Source organism: Neopelma chrysocephalum, unplaced genomic scaffold (assembly GCF_003984885.1).
Source record: "Neopelma chrysocephalum unplaced genomic scaffold, ASM398488v2 Primary Assembly neopelma1_361, whole genome shotgun sequence".
NCBI classification, from domain to species: Eukaryota; Metazoa; Chordata; class Aves; order Passeriformes; family Pipridae; genus Neopelma; species Neopelma chrysocephalum.
In genome coordinates, this window is record NW_020898025.1 from 204,295 (window position 1) to 220,513 (window position 16,219).

The window sequence follows — 16,219 nt, forward strand, 5'->3', positions numbered from 1 at the left end:
AATCATTTAGATTGGAAAAGACTTCCAAGCTCACTGAGTCCAGTCTTTGACCAATCCCCACCTTGTCACCCAGCCCAGAGCACTGAGTGCCACGTCCAGTGTTCCTTGGACACGTCCAGGGATGGGGACTCCACCACCTCCCTGGGCAGCCCCTTCCAGTGTTTAACCCTTCCAGTGAAGAAATTCCTCCTGATATCCAACCTGAACCTCCCCTGGCAGGAGGTGGTAGAATCACAGAATCATGGAATATTCTGGGTTGGAAGGGACCAACAAGGATCATCAAGTCCAGCTCCTGCACAGGACACCCCAACAATCCCACCATGTGCCTGAGGGCAAAGTCCGTGCGCTTCATGTCCCAGCATTGAAGGACGATACCAGCAGGAGTTGTCTCCACAGCAGGCAGCTGATCCTCATCTCCCAGGTCCTCCATCAGAAGAGAAAAGAAACAGGGAAGTGATCCAGACTGTTTCTGCCAGCCTGAGTTCACGGGTCCTCCACGGATGCCCCCCTACGTCACATGCGCGTCCTCGCAGACGGTCTCTACCACGGAGGACCTGTGGGTGCTCTCGGCCTCCGGGCTTTCCTCAGGGGCCTTCAGCTGCCTCCTGAAGTGAGAAAACACCCTCCTCAGGGAGGAATTCAGCTCCTTGCTCCGCAGGGCGTAAATGATGGGGTTCACCATGGAGTTGAGCAGGCAGAGGGTGCTGCAGAAGGCGAACACCTTGCGCAGGCGGTCGCTCAGCCTGGAGAAGACGCTGTAGATCATGAGCACGAGGACGGGGGACCAGCAGAGCACGAGGACAGCCAGCACCATGACCAGGGTCTTGGCCAGCCTCACATCCATCCTCATGCGGGTGTTCTGCTTCCCGGCCTGCGCCTGGTGCTGCTCCATGTAGGCCACGTGCTGGCGGGCCCTCCACAGCACGTGGGCGTAGGCGTAGACGATGCAGCCCAGCAGGAGCAGGGTGAGGCACACCCAGCCCGACAGGTAGTTGTCGTCCACGAAGGGGAACAGCTCGGAGCAGGAGGAGTCCAGGGTGCAGCAGTTCCAGCCCAGGAGGGGCAGGGAAGCCACGGTGGCGCAGGTGGCCCAGACCACTCCCAGGGCTATCCAGGCTCTTCTCCTGGTCATCAGGAGCTTGTACTCGGAGGGCCGGCTGATGGAGACGTAGCGGTCCAGGGCTGTGAGCAGCAGGCTGCTGAGGGAGGCGGAGAAGGAGGTGTTCACCCCTCCCAGCTGCAGCAGGAACGCCTCCTTGGAGAAACCGGTGCCGTTGAACACGTGGAAGTTCACAAAGCTGCAGACGAAGATGATGCTGGCCAGGATGTCAGCCAGGGCCAGGCTGCTGATGAAGATGTAGGAAGGCTTTTTCCTGGTCCTGGGGGAAGAGAAGATCAAGTAGAGCACCAAGGAGTTCTCGAAAACGCAGAGTGTCCCAAAGAGGCAGCACAGGGTGGCAATGCTGATCTTCTGTGCCTGTGTGCTGAGCACCATGAAGCACTCCATGGTGCTCCCGCTGCACTTGGAGGCGTTTTCAGGTATCTTACAGATATCCATGGTTGTTAACTGGAGTTAGGAGCTCACAGAGAGCCTTCCTGCTTCCTTCTGCTCTTCCTCAGATGCTCTGAAAAAGGTGGAGGGGAAGAGGACTTACACAACAGGCAATAAATTCAACCCAGACACATCCCCCCTTTAGAGAGAAGCAAGCAAAAGGAAAATAGCCCATGGGGACCTATTTTCAGGTCCACAGCCCAAATACTGGTGCCAGCTTCCACCCTTTCCCAGCAGAGATCCAGGCTTTGTCTGGTGATGTAGCTGAGCCCCATCTGTCACAGCCCACGGGTACCACATCTGCACCACATCCATTCCCGGGCTGCTTCCTCACCACAAGAGGGAAGCAGCAACACTGGGAATTGCACAGATCCTGGGCCAGTTCCTACCAGTCCTCTAGGATTCACTGCTCAGGGCACTCTGTGGCAGCAGAGTTGGATTTTTCTCTCCACTTCTGCAGCTCGATGCATTTAACCCCTTTCATCTTGGTCACACTGAGGGGCTTGTCCTTCAGGGGTTGTTTTTTCCCATTCCTGCTGTGGGTTACTCTGGTGTTTAAACCATGTGCACTTCCACTGAGGGCTCAGTTGTGCTGCCCCAGGTTACAGGGAACAAAGGCTACAGAGAGCAGGTGAAGAGGCAACTCTGGAATACACTAAACCTGCCTGATTTGCAGCAAGATGCTGTGTTCCAAGTGCCAAGCATCTGCTGGAAAATCCCACAGGACAGGACCCCATTCCAGAAAGCATCTGCCTGGCTTTGAGTATCCAGGATGCTTTACCCAGGCAATGGGACCATGAGTTCCCACTGCTGGAGGAGAGCACTGACCTGACAGCATTACCTTTTCCCCAGAACAAACAAATCACTGTCTGTCCTTCCCCTCAGCTCTTTTTTGAAAGGGGGAATGTGCCAAACACGTGAGGCACAGCTGGAACTGTGACAGCCACAGCTCCCTGGGGAGCAGGGCAGGGGCAGCCACCTGTAATCCACCACCTGTGGTTTCTCTGCCTGTTTTGGGAAATGCAGCAAAGGCAGCAGCTGTTTGTAGAGGTGACAACAGCCAGCACTGACCAACAAACCTCCATCCACAACATCTGACATGTATTTTATACCTGACCCCGTGACTTCCTTCCCCACCGATTTCCCTGACACTCATCCCTGGTTCTGTCGTTTGCAGCAGTTGCAAAATACCCTCGAGCTTCTCAATACTTGAGATGCTGCCCAGGAGGTCTTGGAGAAGAGCCTGAGCCCCACACTTCACTCCTGCTGCCTGTGGGGCTGGAATATTGGTGGCTCCAGGACATTTGGTGCGTGTTACAGGCAGAGCAGGTCTATCCTGAACTGGATTTCTTGGCATGTCAGGCTGCAGGAGTCCTGGACTTTGGCTGACATGTGGCTCAGGGTTGCTGCAAGTCTCTTCTCCTCTTACATCAGGCCCTGGCATGGGGTAACAGGACTGGGGATGTTGTACTCAGATCTCAGAGCTCTCGTTTCCTGCAGCTCTTCACAGGAACAGGACACGGGCAGCGGGAATTACCAACTGCTGTTATTAAACCTGACAACATCCCTCCCTCCAGAGAGAGGTGGATTTAACAGGCAGATGGACTTTTCATATCACAGGGCTCACCAGGGACCACCAGGGTAACAACTGCCTCGAGTATCCAAACCTCCCCAGCCAAACTCCAGCATCCAAACCAAGACATCCCTTAATTAAGCAAACTCCAGCATCACCTCGGCATCCCTTACCTGCAGCCAGCATTCCCAGGGCCATCATAAACACTCTAATCTGAAGTTGTGCAATATCCAGCTAACTTCTTTAGGAGCTTGGAAACTGCTGAATGCTGGGCAAGGGACTGAAGGCAGCAAAATGCCATCCCTGACATCACATTGCTTGGGGAGAGAATTTGGTTATAATGGTAAATAACTCCTGCACTGCCTGTCCCCCTTTTTTGTTGGCTTTTTTTTGGCCATAAAGTTGCTTTTTCCTGCCCAGGGGACATTTCCCTCTCACCAGATGAGCTCCTGGATTTGTTTGTTCATGCCCCCTGCCTCCTGCACAGCTCAGCTCCTGGAAAACACACCAGCCCATGTCTGGGGGAGAGCTGATCTGCAGCATCCTCCACAGGGCAAATCCCACGTCCAGGGTGGAAAACACCTTTCCAGGGGCAGCATCTCCACCTCCCTGGGAATTCCAGCCCCGCAATCAGCCCAAGGAGCCCAGGGAGTCCCAGCTGACAGCTCAGCTCAGCAACAAAGAGCAAAGTGGTTTCTCCCCCTCCTTTCACTCCAGGAGCTGTGGCACAGAGGGGCTGGTTCCCTGGAAGGAGCCAAGTGTGGATTCCCTGCACTTCTGCACAGGAATAATTCTGTCTGGCACAGTGTCTTCTGCCAACAGGATCTCCCAGGGGGGAATATTTTGCCAAAACAAAGCACCCTTGCAATGGAGAACCCCCCCAGACAGTGCCAGCACCAACAGCAGAGCCCCAGGAAACAACACCTCAAATGAATGAGGAGCCCAGTTATTAGGAACAGAATCCAGGAATGACATTTGGGAATGCAACATATTCCTGATACAGCCCCAGTGACTGGAAACTCTTCCCAGAGCAGCAGAGAAACCTCCCCCTCCATTAGATCTGCTGTGAGCCCACTCACTCCAGCCTAATAACTCCACTGGCTTCGGGGGAAATTAAATTTACAAATGAAAAAGTCCTTTTCCTTCTCAGTGCATTGCTGGGATGGATTCCAGCTGTCAGACTTGCAGTGCTTCTCACGCAGCAGCACGATTCCTGCTTCCACTCCTGCATTTACAGAGCCATCACAGCATCCTGGTGATTAATAAGTTACATACCAGTTGCTCAGATAATGTAAAATTAAGTTTTCCTGCTGCAATCAGCCAGTGCATTGTGCCTGCAGCACTCTGAGAGTCTTGAATATTTCATGTTCAGAATTTCTGAGAGATGTATCGTTATGATAAAATAAAATGTCTTAAATGATCCCCTAATATGACTTATGCAAAAATTGTCATTAATGCTTGGTTATTTCACTTGCTGAAAAAGCAAAATACCTTCTGCTTTACAAATATTTTGGTTTATCTGTGAGTTCTTGTTCTAGTTGCAGAAGTTTTTCTGTTATTTTGGAAATAGCTGTTCATCCCAGCCTGTCCCTCCGACCACATTAAATACTGGGGAGTGGAATTCCCTCCCTGCTGTAGGACCTGTCTGGCACAAATGTCACAGTGAAGATGATTTGCGTTATTTCTTTTCAGAGTCCAGCTCTGCCCACGTGTGACTGCCCAGGATGGGGTGGGTGCAGAGCAGCTGTGAGGGCCAGTTTGGGTACAAAACGGAGCAGAACAGAGCTGCCCTCACTCCACCAAAACCACCACACACAGTCAGAGTAAACACTGAGCTCAGCACCACACACCTCCCCGTGAGACTTCTGGAAATACCTGTGACACACAGAATCATGGAATGGTTGGGTTGGAAGGGACCTTAAAGCTCATCCAGTCCCACTCCCTGCCATGGGCAGGGACACCTTCCACTAGCCCAGGTTGCTCCATCCTGGCCTTGGACACTTCCAGGGATGGGGCAGCCACAGCTTCTCTGGGCAACCTGTGCCAGGGCCTCCCCACCCTCCCAGGGAAGGATTTCTTCCCAATATCCTGTCTAATCCTGTCAGCGTGAAGCCATTCCCAATTGTCCCATCCCCACAGTTCCTGATGAACTGATCCAACGTTAATATTTCCAAAAATCAGCTGTAAAGACTTACCCCACAGCCTGCTATTAAGCACTTACCTTTCATCCTCTCCTTAGGAAAGAATTCATCCTAAAAACCAATTTCCCCCCCTTTGCCGCACACCGCAGTTCATCCCGAGCAGCACCAGGAATCCAGAGGAGCCTCCCCAGCCTGCCCCGTGCGTGGGCTCTCGGGGGTGGTGTGAGAAAAAGGACCCTGCCGGATGCTGTGGGGCAGCACAGGCAAACCACTCACCTCCCTGAGGCTGCTCGGGGGCTTCCCATCCCTCTGGCTCCCAGGGCAGCCCGTGCAGCTGCGAGCGGCGGCCGCTTCCCTCTCCTCTCACGCACTTCTGCTTTCAGCCGGGTTTCTTGTACCACTCTGGTTTATTCCCCCAGGCTGGAAAACCATCAGTGCGAGTCCTCCCTCTGCTTTCTTGCTCTTTCTGTGAATGTGTGTCGGGTTTTCTTTCCTTCCCCACTTCCCCTCTTGGGTGTTGTGTTCTTTCTGCCTGCCACTGCCACATCTCACAACCGCTCGAGCTCTCCTCACTTGCTGAAATAATTCTCTCAGTCCATCTGATTCTTCCATGTACCTGCAGCGTTTGAGGCAACAGACAGTCAAGGGTCTCTTCTGATTTCTCTGGGGAAGTGGAAGAGGAAGGAGAGGAAAAGACCTAGGAGGCAGACATGGAAAAGTCTGCATATCCCTGGCTGTTTCAGGGCGGGTTTAAGGGCAAGCTCAGAAATCTACCGTCTTTCAGCCCCATTAACAGCACAAACCTCACCTCTCTGTGCCCCCCAAAGTGGGGAAGGCCCTGCTTTGTGCACACACTTAGCTAATGCCAGAGAAATGAGGTGATTTTCTCTCTTGCAAGAGGAAGGGAAACGGCTTAAGGTCTTCAGTGACACAATCCTGTGTGAGGACGGACCCAGGGCTGCAGAGCCTGCGGTCGCTGCTCCGCCTGCTCTCAGCCATCCTTCTCCCTGTAACCACTTCCCCCCCTTGCCTGGGCAGCAGCTGCCTGGAGCTGGGTGTGGGCAGGTTGTGCTGGTGCTGCTGGAAAGCAGGGACAGCTGCTGGGTGACAGCAGGGACAATGTCGCTGTGTCGGTGGGTGGAGGCAAGTTTGTCCCAAATCCCAGAGGAATTGGCCACATACGGTTGTGCACAGACCATCCAAGCTGCAGTGGGGAGCACACACAGTGCTGGGTGCAAAGCAAAGACATGATGCTTGGCCCCTGGATGCACCTTACCCTGCTCTGCCACCCTACAGGGCCATCCCACAGCCCCATCCCAGCACCAGCAACCTTCCTTCTCCAAGGGGGAGCTCAGCCTTCCCTCCTGCTTGGATCCCAGTTCCCCCACTCTGTGATGATGGTTTTGAACAGCAGTTACATCTCGTGCTCTCCGAGTCCTGCTTTGCCTCTTTCCCCTCTGCCGCTATTTGTGGCCCAGGGGGGTTCCCGGCAGCCGGAGCTCGGGCGGTCAGCGATGCTCGGCTGCCCTCTCCAGGGAAACCCGCAGCACTCGCGGGGCATCGGCTTGTGAAGGCTTGAGAAAAGAGGCAGAATTGGGAACCCAGCGCTTCCCCTTGGCCCCTGGCCGGGAAAAGGGGATTCCCAGCTCACCAGGGCACTTGGACACTGCAGGGACCTGCCTGACCCTTTAGATGCTGCTCAGGGCTTGGCGGTTTTGGAAGCCCCTCTCTGGATCCCATGTGTGGAAACCACAATAACAGTGAAAGGCATCTCGTGCTGTTGTGTAAGCGGAGGAGAAGAGGTGGGTTATCAGCTCTGTCTCAAAAAACAAGGGCTTCCATTTCAGTTCCCATGAACTGACAAATTTTCCTTTGCAGGAACAGCTGTAAAGAACAGGTGAGAAACAGGAAGATGCTTTCTACTATTCCTGAGTACAAAAAGCAGCTCTCAGCCCCAAACCATTCCCTGCTCTGACACAGCTTCACATCCAGCAGGATTCTGTGAAATATAGACCCAAGTTTCCTCTGTCTGCAGGCAGAACTGTTGTGTCACAGGAGTCTGTGTTACAGGAAAGAAACATTATTATGGCAGCATAATGAAAAGTTTGTATTTTGACTCTCATTTATGGCAAAAATCATCCTGCCAGGGTAAAGGAAAATTGTTAAAAGATGACTTGTAATGTAAGGGCTTTTTGTTTAGCTTGGGTTTTTCCCCTTGGCATCAGCTGCAGCTAATCCACCTGGGAATAGCCCTGCTTTGGGAACACCCCCATACCCAGGGTCAACATCTGGGGTCAGGAATCAGCTTTACCCTCCCATTGAGGTCACATTCTGCTTTTGCCTGTTTTGTCTGCTGGCCCCAAGCAGAAGCACAGCCAAATCATAACTGCTGGGAACTGAAGGAACACCAGAATTTGGAGGGGGATGGCTTTCAGTGGCCTCTGGCTCAGCTGGGTGAGGTTACCTGAATTCAATGTGCCTGATTTTATGGCATTTAAGCCAGAAGCATATTCAAGTGTGACTGAGCTGTTACACAGACAGTGGTGCAGAGGTGCCTGGCTGTTGGGTGCCCGTCTTGCTGGGGTGCAGGAGGGGCTGGGGCTGTGTCTGGTGAGCTGCCAGCTCTGGTCCTGCAGCGTGTTGGGGGGAAAAGGTCAAGGAAATGCTGTGCAGGCACCGAGGAAAAGGGACTGAGAGCTTGGTGTTGCTCAGTAGTGGTGTCTCTGTCTGCAGAGCAGAGGGAACACCCTGGGGCTGTGTTGGGACACAGCTCATGTGATGGGACACTCAGACACCAGCCCTGGCAGGAAGGGTGTCTGTGACTTGTGGGAGGACTTGCTTGTATTTCTCTGACTGTTGTGTTTGCTGAGGCTGAATTTGAAAACTGGGTGGCCCAGACAGGGCAGGGGGTGGGGGCACTGCTCACCTTGATAAGCTGTGACTCAGAGCCTCGTGAGTGACTTTATATTGCACTCGTAGAGGAAATGCTCAGAAAAAATAACCCCAGATTTATTCTCTTGTCTAGCACAGCTCCTGTGAGCAAACAGGGCCTGTCCAAGGGGGTCTTCCTGTGCCCCAGGTGAGCTGTTCCTGCTGCAGAAACTGCTCTGCTGCCCTGTGGGGAGGAGGGTTGAGGGTGGCAATGTTTTCCCTGCTGATAGGATGTGAACCAGGCGTATTGATTTAAACGGGCTGAAGGGTCCTGCAGGGTTCTGTGACTCAGGGCTGGTGGAGTTTGAATAGGGAGCTGTTGAGGCAGAAAACACACAGGGTGTGACTTGGGAGTTGTGCCTGGAGGTGCTTTTATTTATGGAGTTCAGATGTCACGTTCTGGAGCTGATGTAGCTCAGGTACTGGTGGACACTGACTTAATTCATATCTACAGCTTACATAGAAAATATCATTAGATCTCCTGCTTCTGTTTTATTTAATGTATTTATGAGGAGCTTTAAACAATTAAAGCATGTAATTTTATTGCATTGTTGGGGTTCTTTTTCCTCTTCTCTGTTTACTCTGCAGAGATTCAAATATCCACCCAGTTCCTGTAAATTGTTGCTGTGGATTTCCTGAGCTTTATTTGATGGAGGAAAAGGAGTCCTCTGCCAGACAGAATAAAGGATATTCTAAACATTACTGTATACTCAATACTCTCATGCAGATTTTCAAGAAAATATAAACTCAACACATTTCTCACACGAGGAAACTTGGATAGATTGATACCCTGCTTAATGTTTGTCTCAGATGGAAATGTCTGACTAGTTTCAAGTGTGTCATGGGGCTCTGAGAGCTGTAAAAAGTAAACATCTTGGGTTTAGTAAAAGTGACGTAGTACCGGAAACTTGGCACTGTAAAACAAAACTGGGGCAACGGTTCACTGTTAACTTAACAAATGATTCATCCATGCTGCTGACTTCCTGCAGGATCCACCAGTGGTGATTCCACTGAAACCCTCCAGCGGGAGTTTTGGCATTCCATAAACACATAAACGTGTAGATGCTCCAGCGTGGTGAGACCCATCCCAGCCACAGCTGGAAGCGGCTCAGTTTGGGGATAATGAAGCTCCAGGGACTTTTGTCTTCACTGGAACTTCACTTCCAAGTGCTGGTTGTGGCAGTGCCAGCACAGATGGAGCTGCTTCCCAGGGCTGGATTAACATTTGCTGTGAGAGGGAATGGAGATGCTGAGCAAAAAGTAGCAGTGGCCAGGGAAAACCTTGAGTTGTTGTCGCCGTGGCAGCAAAAATATGGTGGGGAGATGAGGAGGATTTGGCTCCCCGGGAACATGAAGAAAGTCTGTATTTGTTGCAGCAAGCCTTGGATGACGTGAGGAAGCGGAATAATCCTGACAGAGCAGACACTTGCACAATAGAAAAACCATGTACATGTTGTGAGAGGATGTAGTGGAGCTGAGGTCACCGAGTGCGTGTCCCCACGTGGCACAGCACAGTCGGGGTTGGAAGCACTGCCCTGGCTCTGGAGCTGGAGGGCTGTGTGGGTGTGAAGGGTGGGCACAGAATGGTCCTGGAGGCAACTAAAATACCTCAGGCTACCTGTGAGTACCTGAGGGGAATGTAGTGCCACAAGCTTTGGAGCAAGAAGTCTTATGTTGAAGCCTTTGGAAAAAATAGAGGGGTTAAAAATAATTGTTTGAAGGAGCGAAGTAGTTTCTCTTGAAGGAATCTCGGATTTTGATGATAAGGGGCACTGAACCCTGGATTCAGTGTGTGCTGTGTCTTCAGGACACAGCAGGAATTTGAGAGCTTCTGTCCCTGTCAGGGTTACCATGGCTCTGGGAATATCTCCTTTTCTTCCATTGCAAGATTGAAAACCAGCCCAAGGCTTCAACAGCTGAAGTGTAAAACATGGGTAACTTTGCAATTTGGGCATTGTGGTGTTTGGGGTATTCTGGACTGCCCGTCCTTTTGATTTTAAAAATACCCTTTTGTGTATTTTTGAACTCTGAACGACACAATTTACTGCAGTCACCGGGTTCCCAGTGTGTTTCAGCAGAACAGTCCCTGCACAAGTACAGCATTGGTTTATCCCTGACATTTCCTGCTCCCATCAGGCTAAATGTGTCAGCCTGACCCCAAAACCAGTTCTGAAAGATGAGATGTTTTTTGAATTCTCAAAGATAGTGAGGAAAAACTGCCAGACCTTGTGTCATCCTTGATCTGAATTGAAAAGTACATGGATATTCTGTTCCCCGGACAAGGGAGCACATTTGCAGCCTGTAAAATGCTGTTTCTTAATCCCAGTGACATGTCCTGACTTGAAAACATTTACACACTGAGATGAGATTGTTTCAGCAGAAATAAAGATAGAACCAAAGCAAAAATCTGCTGATGTGCATTATAGGAGAGTTGCTTGAGACAATCAGCAGAATTTCAAGGCTCAAGGGTTTGGTTACAACAGATATTGTTGTCTTCTATCTAAAATGAAAGCTGCTACAAGGATCTCAGCCATAACATTGTGCCAAGAAATCCAAAGCAAAGGGAGGAAAACAAAGTAATTTCAGCTTGGTTTGTGCAAACATACGATAAAGAATATGAACAAAGGTCAGGGCTTGGGTATGTCAACACATCTCGTGTATTAAAACATCTGATGGGGTTTTTTAATAACTGCATAACAAATACAAACTTCTTTACCTTATCCTGGTAGTGCCTGAAGACCCTGGGGTGGGTCACAGCCCCGCAACACCAGGTGCTGGTCAGTAAGGAAACATTTTTGGTTTAGATGTTTTAGGGATAAGAGGAAAGAGTAGTTTTTTTCCATTCTGTAGCTAAAAATGCAGGGTAAGTCAAGTGAGCCAAGGGGTCTGTCTGTATCTCAAAATAAAAAAATCTGAATGTTCGTGTGTTGGTTTTAAGTACTGTTTTGATCTGGTGGTGTTGGAACTGAATTAGTTCTTTTCCATTTTCTTTGGAAATTCCTTTTTTTTGGCCCTTACTGTGGTGTACAGTGCTCAACTGGCCCCTCAGCGGTGGGCAGGGAGCACTCTTAAACCTGCAAATTTTTAACATATATTTAATCTTCATTCACCCTATACTTGAAAAGGCCAAATCTTGTGGGTTTGGGTGTAAAATTATACTTTGAGGTAAAGTGAGAGGATGTGAATATAAACACGAACTGCAGTCGCTGCCAGGGGCTTTGCGTTCCCACAGCAGCAGTTTAAACCCGGGGAAGCTTTTCCCTGTATTTTGACGTGAAATAAAAATCCCTCTACGCTATTTTTAATACTTTAAATTTAAACAATAAATAGTTTAACTAAGCGCAGGTGTGTGGAATTGGCTCAGTGAACCCTCTGACACCAGAGCGCTGCGGGATCTCTGAGGGGCCGGATTTTACTCTTTGTTCGCTGAATCCCCTCGCACAGCCGCGGGTTGTGTGTGTGTGTTTTTGTGCGTTTTTGGTTTTTTTTGTGTGTGTGTGTGCGAATTATTTTACATCATTGAAGCCCCAAGCGGCAGCTGGCGTGGGCGTCCCACCACCTTTTGTTGTGCTAATTCCCGAGCGGGGCTGGGCGGAGGGGGGTGCTGGCAGCGTGTCCCGGGGCTGCGGAGGGGAGCCCGGGGACCCTCGGGCGGTACCCGGCGGAGGGGTCGGGCTGGACGGGACAAAGCCTCAAAGCCGCTCCCGCGCTGCCCTTCGTGAGGGGATTCAAATGGCGGCCCCGCCCGCCCGCGCGCCGCGGCCGCTCTGCCCCGGCCCCGCCTGGCAACAGGCGGAGCTTGGCGCCCATTGGCGGAGCGAGAGAGCGGCACGCTCCTATTGGCTGAAGGCGCGGGGAGCAGCGAGGGGGGAGGAGGGTGAGGGTGTTAAACTGCGCAGGACGCGGCCGCCATTTTGTGAGAGAGCGAGAGGGGCAGCGCGGGGTGGAGGGAGCTCTGAGGGTGGGGGGGTTGGAGATTGACGGCGGAGCAGCAAAGGTTCGGTTCCGAGTGGCCCGCGTGTGTTGTCTCTGCTTGCGGGCGAACGGAGCGGACTGAAGTCGGTAAGGGCGGAGCGGTGCGGGAAGGGCCGGGCGCGGCCGCCGCCATGTTGTGCTCCGTTGTGGGGCGGTGGGGACGGGGTGTCCCGGCTCCCCGCGGGGCTCGGGGAGAGGAGAAAGTTCCGAGGCGAAGAAGCGCCGGTTCGTGGGAGCAGCAGCAGCTGGGCTGAGGCTGGTTATATTCCCTTGGTTTGAATCCAAACAAGGCGAAGGAAATGGAGATGGGCGGCTCCTCTGGAGCTGAGGGAGGGATGGGCTGGGGGCTGATGAGTTTGGAGATTTACAGGAGGTGAACAGATTGGAGTGACTCGAGATTAAAGTCTTAGAGCTTACAGGAAAGTACGAGCCATGGGCTAAACAGGAAGTTAGTGTAAGAGTTAATAAGGAATTACTTGGCTAACAAAGGTGAAAAAAAAACAGCTGACAGATGAGAAATGGAGCTCTGTGATGCTTGGGGAGTGCAGGGGGTGTCATGGGAAGTGTTGGGACACTGGGGGCAGTTCCTGTACTGGTCCCAGTTAGGTGGGTGCGTTCTCCAGGGGCAGTTTACAGGGAGGGGTTTCTTTGTGCTCAAGTGATCCGTTGAGCTCTAGTTTCCCTAAAGTTAATCCCAAAGTATTTTACTTTTTCCATATTTAAAAAAAGATAAGGTTCATCATTGCCTACTGAAATGCTTTTTAAGACAAAGAGAGTGAGAGAGCATAATAAAAAGGCTGTTACTGGTGAAATGCGAAGTATGATGCTGAAGTTTGTATAAAGAGTAAGACAAATACTGCCTTGTCTTTTTGGGTGGGGGTTTGTTTGTAGCATGTTGTCATTTTTAGTAACAGACAGCTGACTGAATTTGCTGCTTTTCCCCCCAAATCGAAACAATTGTTTCCTTACTCTGACTTCAAATTTCCTTCTCTTTTCTGCAGCGGGACTTCTCCCTTGGAGTTTCTGTGCCGAGAATCCGATGTTGGGCTCGGCTCCCTGGCTGAAGACAGCACATCAGCCCATGAAAACTTCTATTCCCAGCCAAAGGAAGGAGTCCAGCACAAGGCAGCACCTGTTTTTTCAGGCTTGGAAGCAAGAAAGGGGGCAAGAGTTGGAGGGTGTGGAATCTGAGAAGACAACTGAGAGGTAAATGGGGGTGGGAGAGGGGAAATTACTGCAGGAGTGTCAGCAGAAAGGTGCCAAGCACCATATGATGGTGTCTGGCAGTTCAGTTAAATCTGTTTGGAGGTGGTTTTCAGTTCACTTTGGGTTTATCAGAGTAATTCTTGTACTTATCAGGAAGCCTGGAGGGAGTGGCTTTATCAGTGCAAACTTTGCCCAATCTTGAGATGTAACAAGCTTGGTTTAAATGTTTCCAGCACTCAATAGTAGCACCTTTTATTACTCAAGTGGCATCCAGTAAAGAAGTAAAAACCACTACTCAGAATTGATACAAGTTTTGGTTAGACTGATTTGTGTCCCCTTGCTTAGAATCTAAACATTCTCTGAAATATCTTCTGCTTAAAAAAAAGTGATGAAAACTCACCCGACTTTTCTCCCTGTTTTTACAGGTGACATTTAAGTTGAAGATGGGTGGTGGAGAAAGATACAACATTCCAGTTCCCCAGTCTAGAAATACCACCAAGAACCATCAACAACTTAAAAACAGGCAGAAGAACAAAGAGCAGAACTCGCAGATGAAGACCTACATGAAGAAGGAAAGAGGACGTGGAGGCAGCTCATCCCCTGGTGCATGGCAGGCCATGCAGAAAGGGGGCAAGAGCAACGTTCCCTTCCCCAACAATCCCAACAATCACAACCTGTTGTTCACCCCCCAGAGCAACCAGAACTATGCTGGAGCCAAGTTCAGCGAGCCACCCTCCCCAAGTGTTCTTCCTAAGCCTCCGAGCCACTGGGTACCTGTTTCTTTTAAACCTTCTGACAAAGAAATTATGACATTTCAGCTGAAAACATTACTAAAAGTCCAGGCTTGAGATGTAATTTTTCCTTATTTTTCAGAAGTGATTTAAATTTGACAGGGTTTCAAATCTGAGCATTCTTATTCCTAACTCCAGCTGCACAGGTGTGCAGAGCCAGGTGTTCTTGCTGCATGTAGTTAGTCACTTGGAAGAGGGGTGGAAGTTTACATTCCCCTCATGTTTTACCTCAAAAGTTCAGTGCTGTGTTCACGTCACTGTGAAATAGGTATTTTTCTCTAAAATCAATCAAATCGAATCCTGAACAGTCACCGTTTATTGTATTTATTGTAAGAGTAAATGGGACTGTCTCCCAGAATTGGAATTGTGATTGGAATCGTTGGAAAACCAGCTCTTACCTAACTTAATGCAGCATGAACTGGAAAAAAAAAAACTGCACTGAAAGCTTTAGTCAGGTTATTTGCTGCTTTTCAGACTGGTGTAAAATTGTGCTAAACAAACACTCTGCGGATTTGCTGAGCAGAAACCTCCCCCTGGGCACAAGGTGAAGCACAGATGATTCTCTTACCTGTACCTGTGAGCTTTGGTGGCACTCCTGGAGTGGGGGATGAGCATTTCAAGCCCGTGACTCTAATCTAGAACGTCCTGAAGGGATGGAAGAAGTCCAGGCAGATCCGGAATGCCTCTCTCCAGCTCCAGCAGTGCTTCCCGGGAATCTCCACGAGTCAGAGTGCCAACTAAAGACTTTGCATTGCCAGGTGACTGCCAAAAAACTCCCCAAAATTCCCTTGGATGCCCACTGCACTGAGGAGTTCTAAAACACGTTTTTCTATCAGTTTTTATAATGCTAAAAGGTGAGGTAGTTCCTTAGACTGGTCTTAAATTGGTTCCCTTCTAATAATTAACAGTAGTTTGGGGCAGGTATTCAGTGTTTTCATAGGGAAGACAGAGCCATGTAAATACATGTAAAACATTGTAGCATATGTAAATTTATGCTGGGCTTTCCTGCACAGAAGTATTTTTAGTACAAAACTGCTGAATGTAAGATGACCATGTTGAGTACGTGGCCTAGTTTAAAAAAAATGTTATTTTGTTTAAAAAAAAAAAAAAAAGACATTTGTGTCTGTGCCCTTGCACTTCACATGCAGTGAATATGCACGTTGTACTTGGTTGTGAGCTCATTTTTTTAAAGTTAAATCAGTGCAAAAGAGGCTTATTTAGATTTTTTAAATAAAATTAAAAAAAATAAAAAAAAAAATAGAGCTGATGAAGTTTCAGCTCCTCCTGTTGAGAATGTGGAGGAGAGGTGTGTGTTCAGTGATGAAAAAACACTGATATGTTCCAAATCAAGTGTTCAGTAAGAAATGCAAATGCCTGGGTTTGGGTGCTTGATAAAACTGAAGGATTGTAACCATTTTGTGTTTTGGAAATGCAAGACATCAGTTTCTCCCAGTATTTGCTCAAATCCTTCAGCAACAGCTCCTGTGCTGTCACATTCCAGCTGATCCTGCAGCAGGAACAGCTGAACTGTGAGAACAGGATCATCCAGGGTTCTTTCAAAATACAGGAATTACCAAAAAAAGTGCTTTAATTTGAAAGGGACTTTTGCAGATTGTGAAATGTTCTGAGGTGTCTTTCTGTACATTCCAAACACAGTGGCAGTTGAATGTTTACAAATTATTGTTCCAAATCAGATGGAATTGGCAGTCTCTAAACCTGTGTTGTGACCTGGACCATCACCAGAGTCTGAGCTGTATCCCAGTTTAATTATCTGTTCTTCATTTCAAATTGTCAATTACCAATGGTGTTTGTACAAATTGGAAACAAAAAAAATTAAATAAACTTTTTTTTTTTTTTACCCCCTAAAAGCATCTATTTGTTTTCAGATGGAAATGGGAAAGTGGGATGACATCATTTTGGCAGCTCCCTTCACAAAGAAGGTTTCTTAACTGCAGCCTTTTCCTTCATGCCCTTCCAGAGGTTTGGGAACACAGGGCTTGAAAATTAACACTAATTAACATTCTTCACAGAACCAGAACCTGGCGACACT

The 16,219-nt window shown here is 49.5% G+C and overlaps 2 protein-coding genes across 3 annotated transcripts; one reads left to right on the plus strand and one right to left on the minus strand.

The window, feature by feature from the left end:
* Positions 1 to 291: 291 nt before the first annotated feature.
* CNR2 (cannabinoid receptor 2) lies at positions 292 to 5,653 on the minus strand. 2 transcript variants are annotated; one of them, XM_027706013.1, is made up of 2 exons: positions 5,543 to 5,653; positions 292 to 1,625 (listed from the first exon to the last, which is right to left on the minus strand). In XM_027706013.1, exon 2 carries the CDS (start codon positions 1,556 to 1,558, stop codon positions 509 to 511), a length of 1,050 nt encoding a protein of 349 aa, XP_027561814.1. In that variant the 5' UTR covers positions 1,559 to 1,625; positions 5,543 to 5,653; the 3' UTR covers positions 292 to 508. The 2 variants fall into 2 exon arrangements, with proteins under 2 accessions (XP_027561814.1, XP_027561816.1); XM_027706015.1 differs by lacking the exon at positions 5,543 to 5,653 and adding an exon at positions 1,942 to 2,425.
* A 6,448-nt stretch (positions 5,654 to 12,101) lies between these two features.
* PNRC2 (proline rich nuclear receptor coactivator 2) lies at positions 12,102 to 15,900 on the plus strand. Its single transcript, XM_027705890.1, has 3 exons — positions 12,102 to 12,259; positions 13,174 to 13,378; positions 13,804 to 15,900. The coding sequence occupies exon 3, from the start codon at positions 13,822 to 13,824 to the stop codon at positions 14,224 to 14,226; it is 405 nt and encodes a 134-aa protein (XP_027561691.1). The 5' UTR covers positions 12,102 to 12,259; positions 13,174 to 13,378; positions 13,804 to 13,821; the 3' UTR covers positions 14,227 to 15,900.
* Positions 15,901 to 16,219: the final 319 nt, after the last annotated feature.

Bases quoted from the DNA above. Each gene is read 5' to 3' on its own strand.
- CNR2 (XM_027706013.1), bottom strand. From the start codon at position 1,558: ATGGATATCTGTAAGATACCTGAAAACGCCTCCAAGTGCAGCGGGAGC.
- PNRC2 (XM_027705890.1), top strand. From the start codon at position 13,822: ATGGGTGGTGGAGAAAGATACAACATTCCAGTTCCCCAGTCTAGAAAT.